The 24,867-nt window shown below is 33.5% G+C and overlaps 1 protein-coding gene across 3 annotated transcripts in view; it reads left to right on the top strand.

Annotated features, from left to right (window-relative positions):
• Positions 1-23,269, top strand: part of LOC114344394 (JNK-interacting protein 3) — a 123,841-nt gene extending 100,572 nt beyond the window's left edge. For 2 of the 3 annotated variants that reach the window (XM_028295226.2, XM_028295233.2), the window contains one exon: positions 17,930-23,269. In XM_028295226.2, coding sequence (XP_028151027.2) covers positions 17,930-18,060 — 131 coding nt within the window. In that variant the 3' untranslated portion in view covers positions 18,061-23,269. Of the gene's footprint in view, positions 1-9,691; positions 9,771-17,929 lie in introns of all 3 variants that reach the window. The other variant, XM_028295242.2, reaches the window with a different exon arrangement.
• Positions 23,270-24,867: the final 1,598 nt, after the last annotated feature.

The raw sequence follows: 24,867 nt of genomic DNA, 5'->3' as shown, positions 1-24,867 counted from the left end.
CCTTAAGTTCGAAAGCCGCCAGTCACTTTGAATTAAAAAGCATTCCTGGAACTACTTTATGACTACAACTGCAAAAAGGCAGTTCATATAATAAATAACATTTTCTGGTATTTATGTTTAAATTGTTTGAAATATTACGAGTTTATAGAAATATCTGAATCATTACTATGTATTTAATTTTTTGAATTTATTTTCGTTTTAAAAAAATATTATCATCAGTGGCCTGCTTTTGGCCGCCCCTATAATCGGCCGCCCGTGTGCGATGCACACTTTGCACACATGGTAGCGGCGGCCCTGCTTGAAAATATACTTTAACTAAAACGACATTCAATTCATTTTAAATCAGTCTACACATCACTCTCTGATCTTTAATAACCCAATATACATAATATCTAACATCTAATTTCCCTTAACTATAACTCAAAAACCGTTTTAAAATCATCTGATCTATACAATATTTTTTACCATAAACTTTCAAGCTAGATTACATTTTAACCCCAACATATTGATGTTTCCTACTGTTAGTTGCAAGTAATTTTAACATATCCAATGATTCATATTGTTGGCTACAGTCACATTAAGACACATACTTCCTGTTACATTGACTGACAGGGTTTCTTAGCCGATTATTATCATTCTTCTGGTTGATCAGAGCTTTGAATCTTTTTAGTTTTAAGTTGAATTTAACTTAAAGCAGGTTATGGTTAGTTGCTGCATCTACATTCAGATATGTTTCTGCCGATACATATGTTATTTTATCTCAATCTTCTATTAATCATGATGTAGCCAATTTGATGTTTGACTATCTTCCCTCTTAATCAGCTGGAAATGCCCAGGTATACATATATTGTTTTTTGGGTCGCAGGGACCAAGATTCGCTAAATAATGCATTTCTCATCGTGGCAAAACTATATCAAATTGTACCTCTTTCGCCCCTTTCGGCATGTCCATACTTTCCAGTTATATCTTGGGTGCTTTCGGCACTAACCTTTGAGTTTCGTATCTCCCTTAATAATAGTTACTTCATATTTTTTAGTACTCGATAGATATTTTTTAATTTGACTTTAGAATTTTCAAAATCTTTGATTGACATAATTTAAAATAAATACCATGTCGACACAGTGTTTCAAAATCGGTATTTATCCTTTACGAAAATTATTGGCGTATATCTTATTTTTTCCAATTTAATGCTAATTTAATTTAAATATATATTTATTTGCCGTATAAGTCATCACTAAGATAATTATTCGTTTATATAAAAGCATCACCTTATAAAATAAATATTTGTTAGGTACTAATATTTCTTTTACTAAACAATTATCATAGCACGTGTAATTTACTAACACTTTGTATATAGATCACTCTGTTTTCATAAAATAGAAAAGTTTTATTTCGAATAAACACATACTTGCTGCGATCAGTTTGTATAATACTTTTTTTAAATAAGTAATCTATAAAAGAAAAATAATGAAATAAATATTTTTAATAAACATACGCTTTAAATAACTTTTATCGTTGATTGAAATATTAATATGGAAGATTAATAGAAGAAGAATTAATATTATATTAATATAGTAATAACAATTTATACATTGTAAGTGAGAAAAGATAAAGTTTTGCGCTGATATTTTGTTGATTTGATTTTGAAGGCCTTCTCCGCAATTAGCCAGCTCTAAGGCAGCGTTTAGACACCGTGATAAATCCGAGCAATCTATCGATATCGATCGGATTGCATCAATTTATTGTAACGATCGAGTTGTTTCAGTTTATAATCAATCGCGACGATTTATCGCAGCGTCTAAACAGCTTTAAAAAATTCAATAAATCGTAGCAATTTATCGTGACAATAAATTGCTCGCATTTATCGCGGCGTCTAAACGACATTTAAGGTATCGTTGGCATATCTAATATTGTGTTGTCTTATTTAAGACTTCCTTAAAAATTTCCTCTGAATACAAGTTAGAGAGTAAAGGCGAGAGTATACAGCCTTGTCTCACCCTTCTTTTTATATTTATTTCATCCGACAGTTCTTGTTCAACTTTTATTCTTGTCGATTTGTTAGAAATCCTAAATTGTATAGTCGCCATCAAGATATTTCAGCAAACCTTAATCTTAAGATTATTACAAAGTCATTTGTATTTAAATGGTGTGGTTAAGTTTCCGGTACAGGTAGAAAGTAATCTATTGTACTTTTATTTATTATACCTACTATTCAGTCTATTTACCTTTCGAAATTTATCGACACTACTCAAATACAAATGACTGTAAATACGGTTATCTCAAATATGTTGTCAAGTATAAATGTATTAATTGCTGTAACAAGGTTTTGTTCCCTGGTGAAACAGGAGTTGGATTTAAATCTGTCGATATATTTAATCGTGTCTAACGAAGGGAGGAGAGAGATTTAACATTTTTCGGATTTGTCTTGTCTTGATTTCTATATGTGTGAGTAGTGTGAGATTACGGATATGGATAATCAATATCATACTTAACTAAAGTTTGATTCTTGGTGAGTTCAATTTTTTTTATTCAGGCAATACAATATGGGTCCACATGTGACTGGACATTATATCGATCACTTCATTGCTGATGATATTGTATTAGCGGAATGTAAAATGGTGAATGCAGTAATTTAATAATTATAAATTCACAGAATAACATTAAAATCATCTCTTAATATTTCAAGAAGTAAATTTATAGTGATTAAAACTAGACGAGATCTAAAAGCTGGTTTAGACGCTGCAATAAATGCGAGGAATTTATCACAACAACCGAGTTGTTGTTGTTTCAATTTATCGTCGTGTGTAAACGGTGCATCGCAGCGTATTTACCGTAATAAAAAAAAAGATAAATCGTAGCGATTTATTGTCACGATAAATTGTAGCATTTATCGCAGCATCTAAACCAGCTTTAAAAACTACTCACACTGGACAGAGTATTAGTGGTTTCGATTTTCTAAACCCTATTCGTCTTGTTTATTATTTTCAGGTTTCATTCGTTATTTATCAAAGGGCCTAGCCGTGTAAGGTGATGAAAGTGCCCCAACTCGATTCGAATTCCATATAGGTCACCGTTTAGCATATATAGTGAAACTAACTTTCTGAAATTTTTAGCCCTCTAGGTGGTCATGTGACCTCCCTAGAGCCTAATTAGGGTTTTTATGTTTTTATTTTTTATCTCAGCCGCATCGAGAACTACCGAAAAACTTTAAATAAAAAAGTTGTAAGCTTTAAAAAGTTCTGTCTGAAAAAATTTTGTTTTTAATTTTTGGCGGGAAATTTAAATTTTAGAACGATTTCAAAATTTTAAATGAGTATAAAAAAATAACTAAGACATTCGTTTTCACGAAAAAAATATATAACGTGTATTTTTGCATATTGTTTCACCCTGAATTTTTTCAAATTTTTAAAATTGGTGAAACGCACCTCTAAAAATAAAAAACCGCATTTTTTCGTTTTTTGTTTCGTTTTTTGTTACAATTTTATACATATTTTTCAAAAAAGGTAACACCGTCACTGGAGTAAATAAACAACTGAAAAATAATTGGGGTTTGCTTAATAAAAATTTTTTGTAACGCCATCCATTTTCAAGATACAGGGCGTTCAAAAGAACAAAATTTTACACATTTTTTACGATTTTGCCGAAACTACTGGCAACATTGTAATAAAACTTGGCGAGTTTTAAGAGGTAGTTGTTGTGCATTTTTTGACATACAATTAAGAATTTTATATTTATCATTGGCGCGCATAGGGGTAGTGGTCTGAACTTTTTAAAGAAAAAATATAGTACGCCACTGACATATTTCAAATTAACAATCGTTTTTGAATTTCTCGTTCAATTTGTGACAAAAAATCTATCTTTCTATTTTTTCATACGACGCGCCATTTTTATTCAAAAAATAAAACATCTTAACCGTTACTAAGTATTCGAACTTCTATGAAATAAAATACTACTATTAATAGTTTCTACATCTACATAAACTCGTACATCCATTATAAAAACTAATTCGAATACTTTGGAAGCGTTAAGATATTTTATTTTTTGCAGCAAAACGGCGCCTCGTATCAAAAAATAGGAAGATAGATTTTTTGTCACAAATTGAACGAGAAATTCAAAAACGATTGTTAATTTGAAATATGTCAGTGGCGTAATATCTTTTTTCTTTAAAAAGTTCAGACCATTACCCCTATGCGCGCCAATAATAAATATAAACTGTATGTCAAAAAATGCACAACAACTACCTCTTAAAACTCGCCAAATTTTATTACAATGCTGCCAGTAGTTTCGGCAAAATCGTAAAAAATGTGTAAAATTTTGTTTTTTTCAACGCCCTGTATCTTGAAAATGGATGGCGTTACAAAAAATTTTTATTAAGCAAACCCCAACTATTTTTCAGTTGTTTACCTACTCCAGTGACGGTGTTACCTTTTTTGAAAAACATGTATAAAATTGTATCAAAAAACGAAAAAAAAACCGAAAAAATGCGGTTTTTTATTTTTAAAGGTGCGTTTCACCAATTTTAAAAATTTGAAAAAATTCAGGGTGAAACAATATGCAAAAATACACGTTATATATTTTTTTCGTGAAAACGAATGTCTTAGTTATTTTTTTATACTCATTTAAAATTTTGAAATCGTTCTAAAATTTAAATTTCCCGCCAAAAATTAAAAACAAAATTTTTTTCAGACAGAACTTTTTAAAGCTTACAACTTTTTTATTTAAAGTTTTTCGCTAGTTCTCGATGCGGCTGAGATAAAAAATAAAAACATAAAAACCCTAATTAGGCTCTAGGGGGTCACATGACCACCTAGGGGGCTAAAAATTTCAGAAAGTTAGTTTCACTATATATGCTAAACGGTGACATATATGGAATTCGAATCGAGTTGGGGGCACTTTTCATCATCTTACCCGGCTAGGCCCTTTATTTAAGTTTGAAATTTAGTTATTATTTGTAATAAAAAAAAAATAAAACAATTTAGGTTCTAACAATAAAACAATGAAAACTGAAAACCTTTGTTTTCGATACCTCCACACATGTTATCATACATTAATTCACTCTATAGTAATATTGAGTTTACGATAGAAACAGAACAGAATCAGTCCATAAACTTTCTAGATGTAAAAATCACCAGACTGCACAACAAATATGAGTTATCCGTATTTCATAAACCTACCCATACTGACACAACTATACACAATTCATCATCCCATCCTGCACATCATAAATTAGTAGCCTACCATAGCATGATACATAGACTGACAGAAATTCCCATGTCAAAAAATACTTCGAAATAGAACTGAACATCATTAAGCAAATAGCAGTAAACAATGGCGATAACGAACAAACAATTAACAAAATTTTAAACCAAAAACTCCATAAAAAAGCCTTGAAATTAGTCTATCCACCATCACAGAAAAAACCCAATGCCTTCTGCTCTATCACATATACAGACAAGATATCAACAAAAATAGCCAGATATATAAAAAAGAAAGGAATAACACCAGCTTTCAGAACTAGCAACAACCAAGAACAATAAGAGCCGAAAGAGAACGCAATTACAAAGTGATGTTTACAAAATGACATGTGGTGACTGTCCGAAAACTTACATCGGTCAAACTGGCAGAACCTTTGACAAGCGGATAGCAGAACAAAAAAGGGCTTTCAACAATAGAAAACAGACACTTCTACATACGTACTTCACCTTCTAGATCTTGAATCATTCTTTTAATGAACAGTTTCAAATTCTTCATATTCAAAATAAAGGCCTTAAGCTATCTTTATTAGAATATATGGAAATTAATAAATTGAAAAATACAGATATAATTCTGAATGACCAACTTGAGACAAATAGTTCCTTTTTCATAATAAATTTTGTGGAAGTATCGAAAATAAAAGTTTTTTGTGTTTTATTGTTAGATAAAATGAACTTCCATCGAGTAACGGTTGCATCCATCAACAATTTAGGTTGTTACCCTATAATTGTAAAGCTAGTTCGCGTCCGTAGTAGAATACTACACGTGCACCCTGGGTAATGCTAAATGAACTAGCACAATAGGCAGCCAGACAATCTAGAATCTCTAGATCTCCTGGCAAGGAACACATTAAAATAATTAAAATAATAAGATATGCCTCCAACCAACAACTTAAAGGGACCTTCTCAGGACCAAGCAACAAAACGACTCGGACCAAGCGTCCGAATATGCCATTTAAATATAGAAGGTATTAGTAGAAGTAAATGTGAGTACCTTCAAAAGGTACTCATTGAAAATAATATCGACGTAGTCGCAATTCAGGAAACCCATGTAGAAAACGAGGAACAAATTCTCGCTAGAGGAAGAATTCATGGTTACGATTTACTGGGTGCAACTTACCATCCAACTTATGGAGTAGCAACCTATGTACGAAACAAAATAGAAAATGCACACATATGTTCTACATCAGACATAAATAACATTCATACGGTTACCATACAAATTGGCGAAATTACTGTCAGCAATATTTATAAACCACCGGCAGTCCTGTGGCCTCCGCATGTTATTCACGCCCACCCACACCCCTCAGTGTATGTTGGAGATTTTAACAGCCATCACGAACTCTGGAAGTATAGACAAAGTGATCAAAACGGCGAGGCTTTGATAAATTGGAGCGAAGGGGCTGGCACGTATTTAGTCTTTGACGCTAAAGATAGGGGAACTTTTCGATCTGCAGCCTGGAGGCGAGAATACAACCCAGACCTATGCTTTGTCTCCACAAACGAAAACAATCAACCCCTGGCAGCTTCACGTACAGTGCTCCCAGATTTTCCACATAGCCAACATAGACCAGTTGTAATAGAAGTTGGCATCAAAATACCAATAATAACATCTTTCCCTCGACCTAGGTGGAACTGTAAAAAAGCAGACTGGGCGACTTTTACTGCGAGATTGGACAAATGTCTCGGATGGATAACCCCGACACGTACAAACTATATGAGGTTTGTTGGCGCAGTTATATCTACAGCGAAGAAAACTATACCCAGAGGATATCGTAGAGATTATGTCCCAGGATGGGATGAAAAATGCGAAAAATTGTATCAAGAATACAACGAAAGCCAAGACCGAGAAATTGCGGACGAACTGCTGCACAGTTTGGATGCAGCCAGACGGCAAAAATGGATGGAAACTGTGGAAAAACTAGACTTTAGTAAATCAAGCGGAAAAGCGTGGTCCTTACTTAGAAAACTTGGTAGTAGCAGACACTCAACTAGAGACAAAGTACCAATAGTTCCCAACAGAGTGGCCTCCCACATTGTAGCAAACTCAAGGGCACCTAGAGATCGTGACCACACCACCAAAGTAAAACAAGACCTAAAAATATTAAAGTCTGCATGCCCGCCTACATCTGAATACTCTGACGAGTTTACTCCAGAAGAAATTACCTCAGCAATATCAGAAATTAAATCTGGAAAGGCACCCGGCTCCGATAAAATACATCCAGAATTTTTACTCCATTGTGGCAAATATGCTAGGAAATGGCTGGCTGATTTCTACACAGATATATTAAAATCAGGAGAAATCCCCCATTTCCTTAAAAAGGCCTCCATTATAGCCATATTGAAACCAGCAAAAGCAAATGATCAACCCCAAAACTACCGACCGATTGCACTGCTGAGCTGTGTCTATAAACTGTTGGAACGCTTAATCCACAACAGAATTAGTAACACCATATTGGGGCTGATACCTATTGAGCAAGCAGGGTTTAGACCTAACCGCAGCTGCACAGATCAGATCCTATCCCTACCAACACATATCGAAGCAGGTTTTCAAAGAAAGAAAAAAACATCCGTTGCTTTCATTGACCTATCAGCTGCATACGACACCGTCTGGAGACAAGGACTAATCTGCAAACTGATCCGTGCCATCCCGTGCCAAAAGGTAACCAAACTCATTGATAGCATGCTCACCGACAGACCTTTTCACGTCACAATGGGCAACTTAAGAAGTGTCCAAATGAAGCTCAGCAATGGACTGCCACAGGGATCTGTTTTGGCACACTTACTCTTTAATTTATACATCGCGGACCTACCTAGGACAACTTCGCAGAAATTTGGGTACGCTGACGATTGGGCCATTGCAGCAAGACATAATAACATGAATGTTACAGAGACAATACTGACGGATGACCTTGCTGTTATGGGTGAATATTTTCGCAAATGGAGGCTACGGCCCAATGCAACGAAAACTGAAGTGTGCTCTTTCCATCTGAATAATGCCCAAGCCAACAAAAAACTCTCCGTTCACTTTGAAAACAGACTACTCGCTCATAACTCAACACCAAAATATCTTGGAGTGACTCTTGACAGAACCTTAAGTTTTAAGGAACACCTACAAAGAACGGAGAAAAACTGAAGACGCGAAATAATATAATCCAAAAGCTATGTGGCACCACATGGGGGTCCTCAGCCTCCGTAATCAGATCATCCGCTCTCGGACTCGTATACTCGGCGGCTGAATATGCTTCGCCGTTATGGCTCAATAGCAAACACACGAAGATCATTGACACCCAATTAAACCAGACAATGCGAATGATCTCAGGTACAATTCGACCAACACCGAACTATTGGCTTCCCATTCTGAGTCACATTCCACCGCCTAAACTAAGAAGAAGTCATTCTCTTCTCAGAGAATATCGAAAAATCGAGGCTAACCATCAACTACCCATCCACCATGATAAGCTTGATATCGAAATAAAAAGACTACGCTCCAGATATCCCCCATTGTTAAGGGCCACCTCCCTACATCAGGAACATTTCGACCTCACCAACGCTTGGAGAAGACAATGGGAGAGCGACTCACCACAGGAATCACACCAAATGGCCTGTATCGATCAGAAACCGCCAGGCTTTGAACTGCCCCGCAATACATGGACGGCGCTGAACAGAATAAGGACAGGGACCGGTAGATGTGCTGACAGCTTGCATAGATGGGGAAAGGCCCTTACTCCTGAGTGTGATTGTGGTGCGCAACGGCAGACCATCCGCCACATTATTGAGGAATGCCCCCGAAGGCGATACCCTGGAGTTTTCGATGAGTTCCTGAATGCGACCGAAAATGTTTTACAGTATATTAATACATTAGATGTTCGTTTGTGATACTTCATGTAGTGTTTTATATACTTTTTTTAAAATTATGTGTTCTTGTTGTATCTATGCCATACGATAAATAAAAAATAAAAATAAATAACCCTATAATTTGTGTTCCTGATTGGAAAAGTTATATTAACAGATTAACAGTAAATTGTGTGTGTTTGTGTTTTATTGGCACTTGTTTTCACAACCAACTAACCAGTGAATTTCATAGTGATTTTAGAATATTTGTGGTAAGTTAGTTTATCACTAGCTCAGGAGAGAAATGTGGAGTGTGTGTGTTGAGTAAATGTCTTGTTACTTAGTAAAGTCGACTTCATTGTCTTTACAAAGAGACGATTATTGAATCCTAAGGTCTGCGGTCTCGCAGAACAGTAAATTAAATACTGCAGGACTAAAACATCGAAAACAAAATGCATAACGTACTAATATTAATCATTTCATTTAGATCAAGATATTTTGTTTAAATATCCGGCACCACAAGACTTTTCTCTTTCATGTAAACATCACCGTAATTTCACGATATGGTATTAAGCCTAATACTATATTAATATCCACATTTACAGAAGACGATGAACCTAAGGACGGAGCTTCTCACCTACTTGTTTGGCAACTACTAACTGATATTCCTGGGAATCCTATGGGGTAGGTTCACACGGTACAGTTTATTATAATAAGATCTATAGATGGAAATATATCGTCACATTAATATGTTTATACTTCAAAAAGTTTTGTTTTACAGAAGCATATTACTCTATGCTGAATATATTTAAAATAAAATTGAGTAATATGTATGAGAGCTGGTTCACTACCTTTCTTTCTACTAAAGACTTTCGAACTTTGACAGTTGATAGCGGCCATATTGTTAAAGCTACATCTGTCAAATCAAAGGGTGTACTGTTAGGGCAATATGTTACCGAGAGGACTATTCGTAGTGTGGTGGAGATAAATTTAAGTCCACTGGGTCAGTAAACCGTCAACCAATGCGCGCACGTCGATTAAATGCAAGATCCACCGAAAACATCATCGCTGTTCGTAAGAATGTGCTGGGGAATCCGAGCTTAACAGTTGAGCTTGTTTAACAAAACCAGTCTGTATTTTCACTGACACTCACACCCCATATGTTTTGTAACGTGTTATGCCCACATAGATTGCAAATAAATTGAAAAAATACTCATCGTTTGTATATATTTTTATTTCACTAACTAAAACTAAAAATTTCATCCCATAAGATGCATGTCATGCTACTGACTTGTTAACAGTTGAGGGTAAACCCAAAGTGGTGTAAGTCTATATTTTTGAAATAATGTTTTACTTTATAATCTTGATATGTATATAGACCTCTTAAAAGGAAAAGTGGTGTAAATTTCTACTGTATTACTGTAAATGCTTACACCACTTTTCCTGATGACAAGAGGTCTATATATCAAGATTATATATAAAGCAAGACTTACATCATTTCAAAAATATGACTTACACCACTTTGGGTTTAACACCCTCAGTTTTTACGAGGATTATTAGGGAACTACATAGCCTAACAAAAAACAAATTTCAATATTATCTCTAGTTGCAATGTACATATTAATTCCAACGATAATACAAATTCGTAATGTCTTTACCAGGAATTAATGCATTGATTTTTTTTCGAATCCTGAGAAAACTAATAAGTATTTTTGAAAAATTTAAATGCAAAACGGAAGATTACATTATTACCGAGGGTAGAAAGTCTCTGAAAACTTCTATAATGTTTATTTTATTAAGTTACAGGGGTGAAAAACTAAGAAAAAATTTAGTGTGATTTTTAATTTCAAATATCTCATTCAAAAGAAACTTTCTGTTTATTCTAAGTACTTCGTAACTGGTTACGAGAACTATCACCTTCCGCTCATCATCAGGTCCCCGGTTACTTAATAGATAATAAATTGTTGTGTTGTTTTTTTTTGTGGAAAAGCTTTTCCGCGCATCAATGGTTGGAAAGCTCTCGAGGAGAAGAGTTCATTTTTATTTTTTTACAACGTATAGTGTCTACATTTATTTTGATGTGAGTCTTCAACAATAGTTTTATTAATATATGATGATAATACAACATAAATAAGTCTATACAGTTTCGCTTAAATAAATAAACCTTTAGATATAAAATATCGCAGAATTTATATCACATATCAGAAGAGCTTTCCAAAGATCGATATGCGGAAAACTTTTTCCCAAAAAAACACTTTCTTAGCCCTGTCAAGTCCGACACGCTTATTTACCACCGACCACATCTCTTGCACGGTTAGCTGTTAAGAAATCTTACTGGTGATCTGACGATGTGCAGAAAATTGTAGTGCTTGAAACCGGTTGTCCAACATATTGTAAGTTTTAATTTTCCTTTCTATTTATCTTTTTTCTATTTATCTTTTTCTAATCATTTGTATTTTGAGAACGATTTCCGAAGTGAAAATTGAAACGACAAATGTAATGTATTTTAAATAAAATTGTAGTTTATTCTCATAAAATGTAGTTTCTTCTTCGTCTAGCCATTCACGTCCACATTTGAACATAAGCCTCGTCAAGTCTTCCTTTCCATTGTTTTTTGTTGTACGCTACTTGTAGCCAATTTTTCCCGGCAGTTCGTTTCAGATCATCTGTCCATCTCATAGGAGGTCTGCCTCTGGGTCTTTTGTGTTCGTATGGTCTCCAGGTTAGAATTGTTCTGTGCCATTTGTTTAGATCGCTCCTAGCTACATGTCCAGCGTATTCCCATTTCAATTTTAATGATTTTTGTACCACATCGGTGACTTTGGTTTTCTGTCTTATCCATGTGTTTGTTTACCTGTCCTTAAGTGATATGCCAAGCATTGCTCTTTCCATCGCGTCTTGAGTGACTCTGAGTATGTTCATATTCTTTTTTGTGATTGTCCATGTTTTTGCCCCATAAGTTAATATCGGAATAATGCATGCATCAAAAATTTTAGATCTAAGATGTAGTTGAATTTGCTGATTTCTGAGTATATAGTTCAGTTTGCCGAATGCTGCCCATGCTAACTTTCTTCTTCTTTTTATTTCTTCCGTTTGAATTTCCCTATTTAGTATTATTTTTTGTCCTAAGTACATATAATATATTCTTCAACTTTTTCTATAACTTTGTCGTTTATTATTGTCACGGTTTCTTCGAAGTGCATGACTTTTGTTTTGTTTAAATTCATTTTCAGTCCTATTTTAGAAGATTCTTTGTGTAGTTCTGAAAGCATGGTTTGCAGTTCTTGTAGGTCAGTATCTATCAGGATTATGTCATCCGCAAATCGTAGATTACTGAGGTAGCGGCCATTGATGTTTATTCCCTTATATTTCCAATTTAAACACGTCCTCCAAAACTAAGGTAAACAGTTTGGGTGATAGAGTGTCTCCCTGTTTGACTCCCCTGTTTAATGGTACAGGGTTCGTGTATTCATTTTCATTCAGGTAGTATGTAGCTGTAGCTTGGTTCATAGTTTCTTTTATTAAGTTGATATATCTGCTGTCTATTCTACAATTTTGCATTGCGTTTATTACGGCCGTGTGTTCTAGTGTCGAAAGCTTTTTCGTAGTCTACAAATGCTATAAAAACTGGAAACTTGTATTCGTTACATTTTTCTATCTATTAATATTTTTTTGGTTAACAGGTGATCGGAAGTTGAATAGCCTTTTCTAAAACGTGTCTGTTCATATGGTCGGTATTCATCTAATTTCCTTGTTAGTCGGGTAGTTATGACTTGGGTGAGTATTTTAAATAGGTGTGACAGTAGACTGATGGGCCTGTAGTTTTCCATCTTTCCATTATCACCTTTCTTGTGTAATAAGATTACTTTAGAGTTGTTCCAGCTCTTAGGGACTTTGCCCTGGTGTAAACAACTGTCTATAAGCTTAGTTACAATTGCAATGAGTTCCTTGCCTCCTTCTAATATCATATCTGTGGTAATCCTATCTTCTCCTGCAGCTTTATTTCTCTTCATGTTTTCCAATGCTGTAGTTACCTCTGAAATTGTTACTTTTGGCATTATTTCCGATCGCAACATTTCCGATCCAATATGTAGTATATATTTTTAAATAGAATACTTCAAAAAGATGCGCAGGTTATATTATATGAACGTGATTTAACAAGACCAAAATAAGTAAGGCGTCTTACAAGCTAAATCGTTCATCTCATGATTTTTGTTAAACATCAAAAGTTTTTTATCAATATAAACTATGATGTGACGATATATTTTTATTTCTGCTAAAGCTTTCTGCTCAGCTTCTTAATTATAATAGAGGTAATCACAGATTATATTATTGAGTATATATTTATAAAAATAATTAAATAGTTGAATTATTCAACACTTTTGCTTAAAGTTTTATTGCCTATATTGTAGTTGCGTGTAGTTATTGTTTGTTTTATGACAGCTTATATATTTTGTACTCAAAAAGGGCCACCAAAGTGTAAATTAACTATTTTTTTAGAATATTATACACGTAATACGAAAAACTTCCTTCTATAATACAGTGTAGAGTTTTCCTTATGTAATTAGTCCCGTAAATATACTGTGTTGTTTGTTTATCTGTTGTTTGTTGCTAGTAAACTTTAGAATGAAATATATTTCATGCATTTTAGCAGTCCTTCTAAAAAGGTACGATTCCGACAACGACTCGCCGTGACAGACGTCACTACTTTGCACTATTAATTTGTACGAAACTGATTCCGACATCTGACTGCAATTTCTGTCCGGCAGAACGTCAGTTGCTAATAATTATACAAATTAATAGTGCAAAGTAATGACGTCTGCCATGGTAACAACTTTAACTGCCGTCTGCAGTCGTTGCACAGTGTTTATTTTTTGGTAATCAACAGTATAAGTTTTATTATTGGTAATGTACAGTGCAACATATCTTCGGATATCTGATCTCATTTATACATGTAGCAGTTTTTTATTCGATGCGTTATATTTCTGGATATCTTCTGTGCTCTGTGTAGATCAGGACATTAGAAAAAAATAAATCATTTTTTAAATACAGCACCTAATGACTTGCAACGTTTTGCACTCTGTTCGAGATGACGCCAGGAAGAAAGTCTACTATAGAAAAATTTGTGGAAATGCATAATAATTGCATTTACAGTGCATAAAATGCATAAAAAAATACATAAACATGTCAAAATCAGTATATTAAGAGCTAGATTTTGTTATTCGGGGGTTTGTGGGGTGGTTGAATATGAATAAGGAATCAAAACCGACTCCCGGAGCACCTGATGCACAGGACCACTGCTGAGGCATGTCATCTTTTGGAGTTTCGAGAGTTTTCGCCACAGAATTGATGCTAACAGATTAGAGGGGGTTTTTAGGGTCGCTGAACATAAATACGTCATACGACTGATATGCACGTCCCAGCGGGGGTCGGTTCGTATGGGGTATTTGTGTTCAGAGACCCTAAAATCCCTCGAGTAATCTGTTTGCATCAATTTGGTGCCGGAAACTCTCGAAACTTCAGAAGATACGTGCCTTAGAGTGACTCTAGGCACCAGGTGCTCCGGGGTTCGGTTCGGATGGCGTATTGGTGTTGCCTCCGAGTAATCTATTAACATCAATTTAGTATCGAAAACACTTTTGAACTCCAGATGCTTTGCCTTATCAGTAATCTTGGGCACCATGTGCTGCGAGGGTTGGTTCTAATGGCGTATTCATATTCAGTGACCCCAAATCTAGCCCTTAAAGCGGGCCATTCACGATCTGATTTGTGGTACCTCTAGTGGTACTACTAGTGGTATTACTAGTTGGATATTCGGCACCATTCACGCCCCAACATTTTATCTTACTAGCCTCCAACTTCATTCTTACCTTTCAGTCACCTGTTTTCACGATGGTATACACAGCTCAGCCAAAAAATGTATCGAGTAAAATCTATGCAAAATATAATTCGGGGGATTTGTGTTTTTAAAAATTGGGTACATGAGTTGAGGTTTCATAATTAAGCATGCCATAAGTTTCGTTTCTCTAGCATTTGTCTAGGCCTGATATTTATGAACTAATTAATTTTTACGACTTTTTAAGATGTAGGGTAGTTATATTCTATTTTAGAAAGAAATAAAAATTTGTTCTAAACTGGAGCTGGGATTTACTTTGCTGTGTGTGGGTGTATCGTGTATTTCTAATAGTAGCAATTTTTGTGCCATTAATAGTTATTTATGAAACAGTTCGTGAAGTATGCTTACAATATTTTATCTACTCTACCATAAACAAATAAAAAAACTGTAACTCTTCGTCACTGGAATTCATTTCTATTCTACAACTTTTAGAACTTTGATATTTAAAAATTCTAACTTCTTTCAAACCACAAAACTGTCAAAACTTTTGTCGTAATTTATTGCTCATTATGTCATCACCATGACAAAGCCAAAGTTAAGGATATTTGATTATATGAAAGTGTGTTAAAAACAGTGCGAAAAAGTAAGTCCCATTTAAAATACACTGTTACTTCACGCACACTTTAAACACTTCACGCACTGCTATGTATAATGACAGTTTTCACAAACTAAAAACTTACACATAATATGACATAGAGTAGATAAAAGTTATTTTCTATTATTTATTTGCGAACCTAGGGATCTTTGCTCAGCGATGTACCAATTGAGATTTTGTTTGGAGCTGATGTAAGCAAATTGTATACACGGAGGAAATCCTAGTTACAGTGCGGTCTCGTAGCAAATTCACCATTTTAATTGGGAATAAATCACAATGTTAGTTAGAAATTAAATTTATTTGACGTTTCGACTTCTACTTCTGAAATCGTTATCAAAATGTTCCGAAGTGGAAGTCGAAACATCAAATAAATTTCATGTATAACTAATATCGTGGCTTATTCCCAATTCAAATAGTAAATTTGCATTAGATGCCAAAAGAAAATAGTTTCAGATTAATAAGAAACTGGTCTTTATTTACAGAAAAGAAAATGATTGGTCCCAACAAAAAGTAGATAATGAAGAATTGTGTATTTTAATAAGGGTAATTTTTGTGAAAGTCTATTTTCTATTAAATATTTGCAAACTAGGAATGTTTGCGTAAAGAAACTTGTAGACATCCCATACGTAATATACTGCGAGGGATAAGTTAGGGATATAGAAAATGTATGCTCACTTTCATAGTTGATTTTTTCATGAAAGGATTATGGATCCCGCTAATTTTTTTTACTATTTTAGATATTTCTTTAGTATTAACACAGTTGTGCAAAGATTTACTCAAACTTCTTTTTATACCGGGTGGAGGAAAGAAATGTTTTTCTTTTGTTAAGTTTGAAACACATTGTAGGGAGGACGAGGTACAATAATGAGTATGCATCGGAATCGTATTATAGTCTTATGTTTGGTGAATTTTTTTAATGTGCCTAATATCTTTAGAAACAAAGAAAATAGACGGTTTTGTATTTTAACTTGTGTTTTAACAGAAACAAAAGTTTGAGACACCCTTTAGGGAGGAAAAGGTAAAATGGTGGTTATGGATCGATACTATGTTGTAGTCTCATCTTTTGAGAACCATTTATTTTTTAAATTTTTCTGATATCTTTAATAACAAAGAAACTAGACGGTTTTACTGTTTAATATGTGTTTTAACTGACGACTGCGATACGTGAGGAGGTCATGTCTTATCATACCACTAAGACGAAATCATTTCCTATTTTCCTAGTGTGAAAGAAAAAGAGTGTTCAAAGAAAAAGAATATGTGTAATGTACCTCTCGATATTTAAAGAGCCTCCAGGTAGACACCGAATCCGTATTACTTTCAGGGAAATTCCACCCCAAAACATCATAGAGCTTCCATTAAACAATCTCGTCTCTCTTATGTTGTGCTGTGCATACCGCTTACCTGATCGACAAATACCTCTTATAGGTGTCGATAAGAACTGTTTACGTTATGTGCCTTTCTGTTTTTAAAGTTTTGTTAACTGTTATTTTTTAGTGTTAATTTAGTTTGTTTCAGTTAAAATACATGTTGGAGTAAAACCACTTATTTTCTTTGTTATTCTCTTTATCTTTAGAATGCTAAAGATATCAGGGAGATTTAAAAAACAAAATGTTCACAAAACATAAGACCACAATACGATTCCGATCTATACACAGATTTGTACCTCGTTCTCCCTACAGGGTGTTTCAAACTTAACATAAGAAAAACATTACTGTTCTTTCACCCGGTATAATTACAAAAAAAGAAGTTTAATTAAATCTTTGCACAACTGTGTTAATACTAAAGAAATATCTAAGATAATAAAAAAAAATAGCGAAATCCTTTAATCCGTTCACGAAAAAATCAACTATGAAAATGAGCATACATTTTCTATATCCTTAACTTATGACTCGCAGTGTAGTGGAAATTTTTAATCCAACATCCAACATCAGCATTCACGCTCCAACTTTCTTAGTAAGACCACTAGTCGTACCACTAGTGGTATTACTAGTAGTACCACTACACCAACCGGCCCATTCATGGTCTGATTTTAGATCCAACTAGGAAAGTCGTACCACTAGAGGTACTACAAATCAGATCGTGAATGGCCCGCCTTAATATACTGAGTGTGACATGTTTATGTACTTTTGGGTGCATTTTATGCGCTGTAAATGGAATTATATTTTTAAATTTTTCAATGGTAGCCTTTTTTGCTGAAGCCATCCCGAACACAATGTAAGTCGATAGGTGCTGTATTTAAAAATCGATTTATTCTGGTGTTTTATTCTAAATGCCCTGGTCTAGTAATGCTGTTGGATAGAAATACATTGGAAATCATTTTTTATATGCTCTATTTGATTACTTTTTTAACAGGTGATGAAATGGAAGAGAGCATGATAAGTAACACCGAGATAGGTGTGTCGGAAGAAGCACAGGCTGGAGACAATCCGATCCGATCTGGTGATCTGAGTCACCTAATAGTTTGGCAAGTATCATCCAGTTAAGTCCAAGTTCAACACTCAGAAAGGAAAGCTGGATTAGTTTTCTAATTAAGTAACATGTGATAGTATTTTAGTTTTTTGCATTTTCTTTTATTGTATTTTCTATGAAACGATGGTATAGATCAGTCTAGGAAATGTGCTGAATCTTTTTATTAGCAATTTTAGAACTGCTTCGATGGTGCATTTAGCTACATATTAGTTTTTAACACTTTTCATTATTATTTATTTTATTGAATTAGAAAGTGCAAGAAACTAATTTACAATGTGAATGTCTTTTAAATGTTTTTTTAACAAATCGAAAGTAACATTTGACAAACATAAACGTTTAATCCAACAATAAAACACTGAAAACGTTTGTTTTCTATACTTCCACAAAATTTATGATAACTATGTGACTACAGCTGTTTCGGCAGAGTGCCTTTCTCAAGTGATTTAGTTTACTATGTGTTTGCCTTTTTAAAGTCTTTAACTGAACAGGTTGAGGAGTGGGGAGCTGTTTGTCTCGAGTTGGTCATTCAGAATTATATCTGTATTTTTCAATTTATTAATTTCCATAGATTCTAATAAAGATAGCTTAAGGCCTTTATTTTGAATATGCAGGATTTGAAACTCTTCATTAACAGAATTATTATGATCGAGAAGGTGAAGTGCGTATGTAGAAGTGTCTGTTTTTCTATTGTTGAAAGCCCTTTTGTGTTCTGCTATCCGTTTGTCAAAGGTTCTGCCAGTTTGACCGATGTAAGTTTTCGGACAGTCACCACAAGTTAGTTTGTAAACACCACTCTGTAGTTGCTTTCTCTTTCGGCTCTTATTGTTCTTAATACAATATGCTTAATGCTTAAGTTGTTGTTAGTTCTGAAAGCTGGTGTTATTCCTTTCTTTTTTATGTATCTGGCTATTTTTGTTGTTATCTTGCCAGTATAATATGTGATAGAGCAGAAGGTACTGGGTTCTTTCTGTGGTGGTCGAATCCGTTTAAATAAACGAATCCGAATAAACGTTTAAATAATGTAAATTATATGCCATACATTTTACTTCTACTTCCGATATGCGGGTTGTTCGGCCGCGCATGACTGCTGCGTGAGCGTTTTTCTCACCATTTTCTCTGATTCTCTTTCTATACACCCTGATTCTCTTGGTTCTCGCAGAACCACATTGGTTCTTCAGTCATTACTATTTTTCTAATTTTCTCTCTCTATAGGGATTCTGAATATATATTTGTATCTGCCTTCATCTTTTAGTTCAATTTCTATGAAACTAAATCATGGGCTTTTAATAACAGCATAGTCCACAAAACTTCAAGTGACACAGAGAATTATGGAACGGAGAATGCTCAACGTTAAGATCAGCAATCGCAAATTAAATGAAGAAATAAGAAGACTATCCAAATATGGCCCAACAGATTAAAATAATAATCTCCCGTTTTATACCGCTAACGCGGCTTTGGAATTATAGCAGGGTAGTCTACTATATCTAGGGCATACGGTATACAAGGAAGGTAACAGGCCAGTGCTACGCTTCAATCGCCTACTATTACCACTGGTTTTATCCAAGGTTCTCATTTTATTCAGGCTGTGTCGACCTGGGGCGTATAGACATTTTAAAAATGTCTAGATGTTCTCGCCGGCGCTGGGATTCGAACCCCGGCCTACCTGCATGGAAGTCAGACATCCTACTGCTTGAGCTACTCCTCCCCGAACATTTCACGGCAGCGCGGTTTTGAAATAAACACGGAAACGGCAAGACATATTTGGCACGAACGGCAAGATTGACTGTATTATCGGCATATTTTAAATTATTAATTGTTTTGTCGTTGATTCTGATTTCTGTGTTATTACTTCTAAGAGCCTCTACTAAGATATTTCCTGAGTACATTAAAGAGAAGTGGGAATAATATACTTACATCCCTGTCGTACACCTTTTCTTGTGGCTACCTCCTCCGACATGTTGGTCTCTACCCTTACCATCTTACCTTCTTTATGTCCTATTATTTCTTCCGTCATCTACAGTTGTTTCTTTATATTGAAGGATTATACACCGAAGGAACATCCACTCCCGGATAAGTTTTTGGCGGTTTTTAATGAATTTTTATGATGGTCAATATAGTTTCCGATAAGTTTTCAGGAATAGTCAGCTGGTTTTCTGTAAATTTGTAACTGATTAACTGTAAAAGTCGATAGTCCCTAAAAAATTAATCAAAATCAAACGATAATTAATTCTAATCGTTGTGTTTGTCTTTATTTGTAACTTTCGAGTGGTTATCATGTTTTATATTTTAATCGCCAACGATAGTGAAAACAAATCTGATTTTTTATCAAAAATATTCACTTTAAACTGCATGGCAGAGTTTTCATCTGTTAATTGCAGTTTGAACAACGAAAATGTGCTAAATTACGTTTATTTAATTTGTACACATCATAAAAACGTTAGTTATTTTCTTCTTTTTAGAAACAAAAAGGTAAATACATTTTTGGGATCACTTTTATATGAAGTAGTTTTACTATAAGTAAGTTAAAGTAACTAAGTAATAGAAATTTTTTACTATTATAACTTTTACCATTATTGCTGTTTTGCGGGTCACCTATTTGACCTTCGGGGGCTCAACTCGGATTTGTTGTATTCGCAATGAAAACAAAGTATCTGACCTCTGGTGGAATAAATTTAAACTACTAAAAGTGGTAGGTATAAACAAACCAGAAAGCTGTTGATTTGAATGGAATTTGGTTTATATTAAAAAATTTTTAGTAAATTTCAGCAGTATGGGTACATTAAATTTTTTAAATAAAATCGGTATTGTTCTGTTCCTCATTGAATGTTTGTTTATAACATTTATTTCGGTCATTTTACTGCGTTCGACCTGCCCTCTATATTCATTTTCAATCGCGAATAGTACACAAATCACTAAATTGTTAGCTGAAAAGGCACCAAAAAACTATTTAATCTGAAAACTGCGTATAGATGCGAAAACCTTATAATTTAGATTTGGCAAAATTGAACGAAGAAAATAACTAACTTACAGCGCACTTAAATTATTTTATGAATAAACGTCTACAATTGTAAGCCAGTAGGTGCAAATGTTAGGTTATGATCATATTTAACTTTTAATTTATTAATAGTTTAATTTTGTATATTTTACATGTTATTTGAATTTGTTGTTATTGTTTCATATGTTATAAAAGATGTTTTGGGGGGTTAAAGTAATTAAATTATTGTTATTTTTTTTTAAATTTTGTTAGGGTTAACAATACTTCATTCCAGTGAACCGTTATATACATACATGTAGTAAAAACTGTTTCAATAAATAGTATATTTAATAAGACTGAAGAGAAGAACAAAGCATATTGGAGATCTTACATTAAACATATTTTCGCAAGATCTTCTAAACCAGTGGTGGGCAAAATTTTTTAATGAGGAGCCACAAAGTTAAAGAAATTTTATAAGAGGGCCAGAATTATAGAAAAAATACATATTGTGTTAAAGTTATATGTATAATATCCATGTCAATGGACCCTCAGCGGGCCGGGTTAAATACTTTCGCGGGCCGTACTTTGCCCATCACTGTTCTAAACCATCTGGCAATATGGACATGGACACGTTATTTGAAGGGATGATCTTGTGAAACGTACATGCAGGGAAGGTTTTAGCAACGAATATATACGCATATAGAAGCACGCTTCAATTCAATTTTTTGGTATATGCTGTGAGGGAACATTTTACTTTTTGAAGTTATTCTTCTTTAGGCGCGATTGAAAGTAAAATTTTTCATAAATCTGCGCGCATGCGCACACGGACAGTATGTAGTTCGTTTCTATTTCAAGATATTATCTGTATCAGCGCAAATAAGTCATTAAAAGAATAAAATTTAATATATTAGTGATTTTAGTAAATGTATTATTTATTATAATTTTTGTTTCTTTGAATTTCTCTTCTTCTGTAGTAAGATAATAAAATATGTAGGTATAACATTTTTATCACGATACCACTAAATCTATTTGTCACCGTGTTGTGTAATTATATCCGAAACTTACGCGTCAATTACAGGTGGTCTAGTTGTTGAGCGTTCGGTCAGAGATCGAAAGGTCCCGGGTTCCAATCCTGGACGATTCATTTTTTTTTATTTTTGGTTGTTTTAATAAAAATTTTTTGAAAGTGGTAGATAAGAAAGTTAGTTTAATATTTAAATAGAATACAAATAACCTGTTAAGTATATTTACTTCGTTAAAATTATATAATAGAAGAATAACTTCTTACGTGCGTACAAAGTACACACACATTCTTTTTTTTATTTCTCTTCTCTCAATACTAGGGGCGTTCATGATATCCCCTTCACCACGGCACCGTCCCTCGTCCATAAACTACTATTGCTTCTAAAATATGAAATAGTGGGGCCGGGAATGCTTAGCCTTAAATTTTTGCATTTTATAGAGTTGGAGATCAACACCATATCTTGCATCATATTTTTTTTTGTAGAAAAAAAGATGATAAAAAAAGAAAATATTATTTTAACTTTTTATACTTTTTAATAACTGAATCTGTTTAGAACTATAAACAATATTGTGATTCAAATTTTTAATTTACATGTGTAGGAATCTGCAAATAAAATGATAAAGTTTATGTAGTCGTCATCTACAGGAATATTTTGAAGTATACTAACCGTGACCATTTCTCCCATTTAAAAAATGCTTCTATATGCGTCTATATTCGTTGGTTTTAATTAAAAGAGATAGAGGACATTCTCACAACTCTTGGTGGTTCGCTGTCAGAAGTGTGCAGTTTGTGAGAGGATGATATGAGAGAAATTAATCAACTCATGATGTGATATCATGATATTGTAATAGGGCTTTTCATCGATTGCATTTGTTTTGAGCTTCTGTCATATGTCGTATAATCCGTGTATATTAATATTATACACAGATTATACAACATATGGCAGAAGCTCGAAACAAATGACTGTGAATGAAAAGCCCTATACATTAACGACTAATGGCCGGTTTCACCAACGACAAAAATAGTAGTTACTCGACGAATAAAGTTATTCAACCAATAAACTGACACATCTACGTTTCACTTACGTCAAATAACATTTGATTTATTTATTTATCAAATAAGTATTTACTCTTTGAATAAATTGACAAGTCAATCTCGTTTTAAATATCTATAACAAAGAAAATTCGTCAGTATAACTTTAAGTTGTTAAAATTGTATTGAAACACAATAAAAATATAATCGACTAATAAATTTTATTCGACGTATAACTATTCATTGATTTATTTGTTGTTGATGAAACCGGCCCTAAGAAGATAAAAGGTATTTATTTATTGATTAAATATATAAATTACAATAAATTTGTTATTGGCATATTTTATTTCAATTAGAAGATAGTTTAAAACATCTTTTATAACATATATTTTGTTTGACCATAATTTTTTGTTATACCATTGCCATTTTGAGACAATGATTTGATAGTTATTAACATTAGAAGTTCTAATAGGCAAGGAAATTTATATATAAAAGATATAGCTGTTCAATTGCGTACTATAAATATATTGTTAAAACATATTTTAATAATTATGTGGGAATATGAGTACCTATATGTATGTACTTTGTATTACTGTCTTCGCTTGTAAATTTTATTTCAAATATTTATTTGTAAATTTTTAGATATTGTAATTTTCTTTTGAATATATTGAACTGTGCTTGTGTTATATTAAATAAAATTTATATAACCATTTTATTGAATTTTTTTTGGCCTTAGGATGCAGCCAGAAATGAAGAAAGTATTAAGTTTAGCTCTTTCGTTTTTAATTTTTAGTGTACGGTTATATCAGCCTGACCGACCAATTTGTTATAATCATAACAAACATTTATTTAAACGTATTTTTGTTTTGTTTTGGCAAGATTAATTATAATAAGCATTTTGGGATTATGGCAGGGGCCACACTTTTGTCCCCCCATTTGTTCTTAGCATTTTTTTAAACAAAAGGCATATAAACAAAAGACAAGCCATTTAAGATTACAAGCCTAATTTAGTTATTCTATAACTTAATTTAGACCGAAATATGAAAAATAAAATAAAATCTACATGTTCATCTAAAATATATAATCCAAATCTGAAATTTATTTGCAAATATCCCAAAGATTGTTGTCAATTATATTTATTTTGTATATATGAGCCGGATAACAAGCATGTCCAGATTTCATCCGGGAGATGGTTGTCATGGAACTTCTCGGATAGTTAAGGAAATGGGCGAGTCACAAAATTTCACAAAAAATATTTCGCAAAACGAACATCAGATGAAAAAACTGAAAAATAAGAAAAAATTATAGTGAAATTTGGACACCCCATAAAAATTTTATGGGATGGGGGTTTTGTTCCTTTAAACCCCCCCAAACTTTTGTGTACGTTCCAATTAAATTATTATTGTAGTACCATTAGTTAAACACAATGTTTTTAAAACTTTTTTGGCTCTTAGTACTTTTTCGAAAAATGAGTTTTTATCAAGATATTTTGAATATTTCAAATTCCACCGCTGAAAAATCTTTTTATTAAATAGACCCAATGTCATGGTTGTTGACCACTGTGAATAACAAACTCAAGATATATTCGGTCAAAACCTGCCGCTTTTCCTTTTTGATTTGAATGAGATTTCATTAAGTGAGAACCTTCTTATTCAGATGTTACTTTATTTATTAAATCTCATTGAACTCGGAGATGTCAGTAGACTGTCACCAATTTCTGAATCCCCAGAGTCCACAAATTCCTCATATAGTCGCTTATTCTCTTGCATTCTGCCTGGGATATATTCCATT

Source organism: Diabrotica virgifera, chromosome 7 (genome assembly GCF_917563875.1).
Source record: "Diabrotica virgifera virgifera chromosome 7, PGI_DIABVI_V3a".
Taxonomy (NCBI): Eukaryota; Metazoa; Arthropoda; class Insecta; order Coleoptera; family Chrysomelidae; genus Diabrotica; species Diabrotica virgifera.
This window is presented reverse-complemented; position numbering and strand designations above follow the sequence as displayed.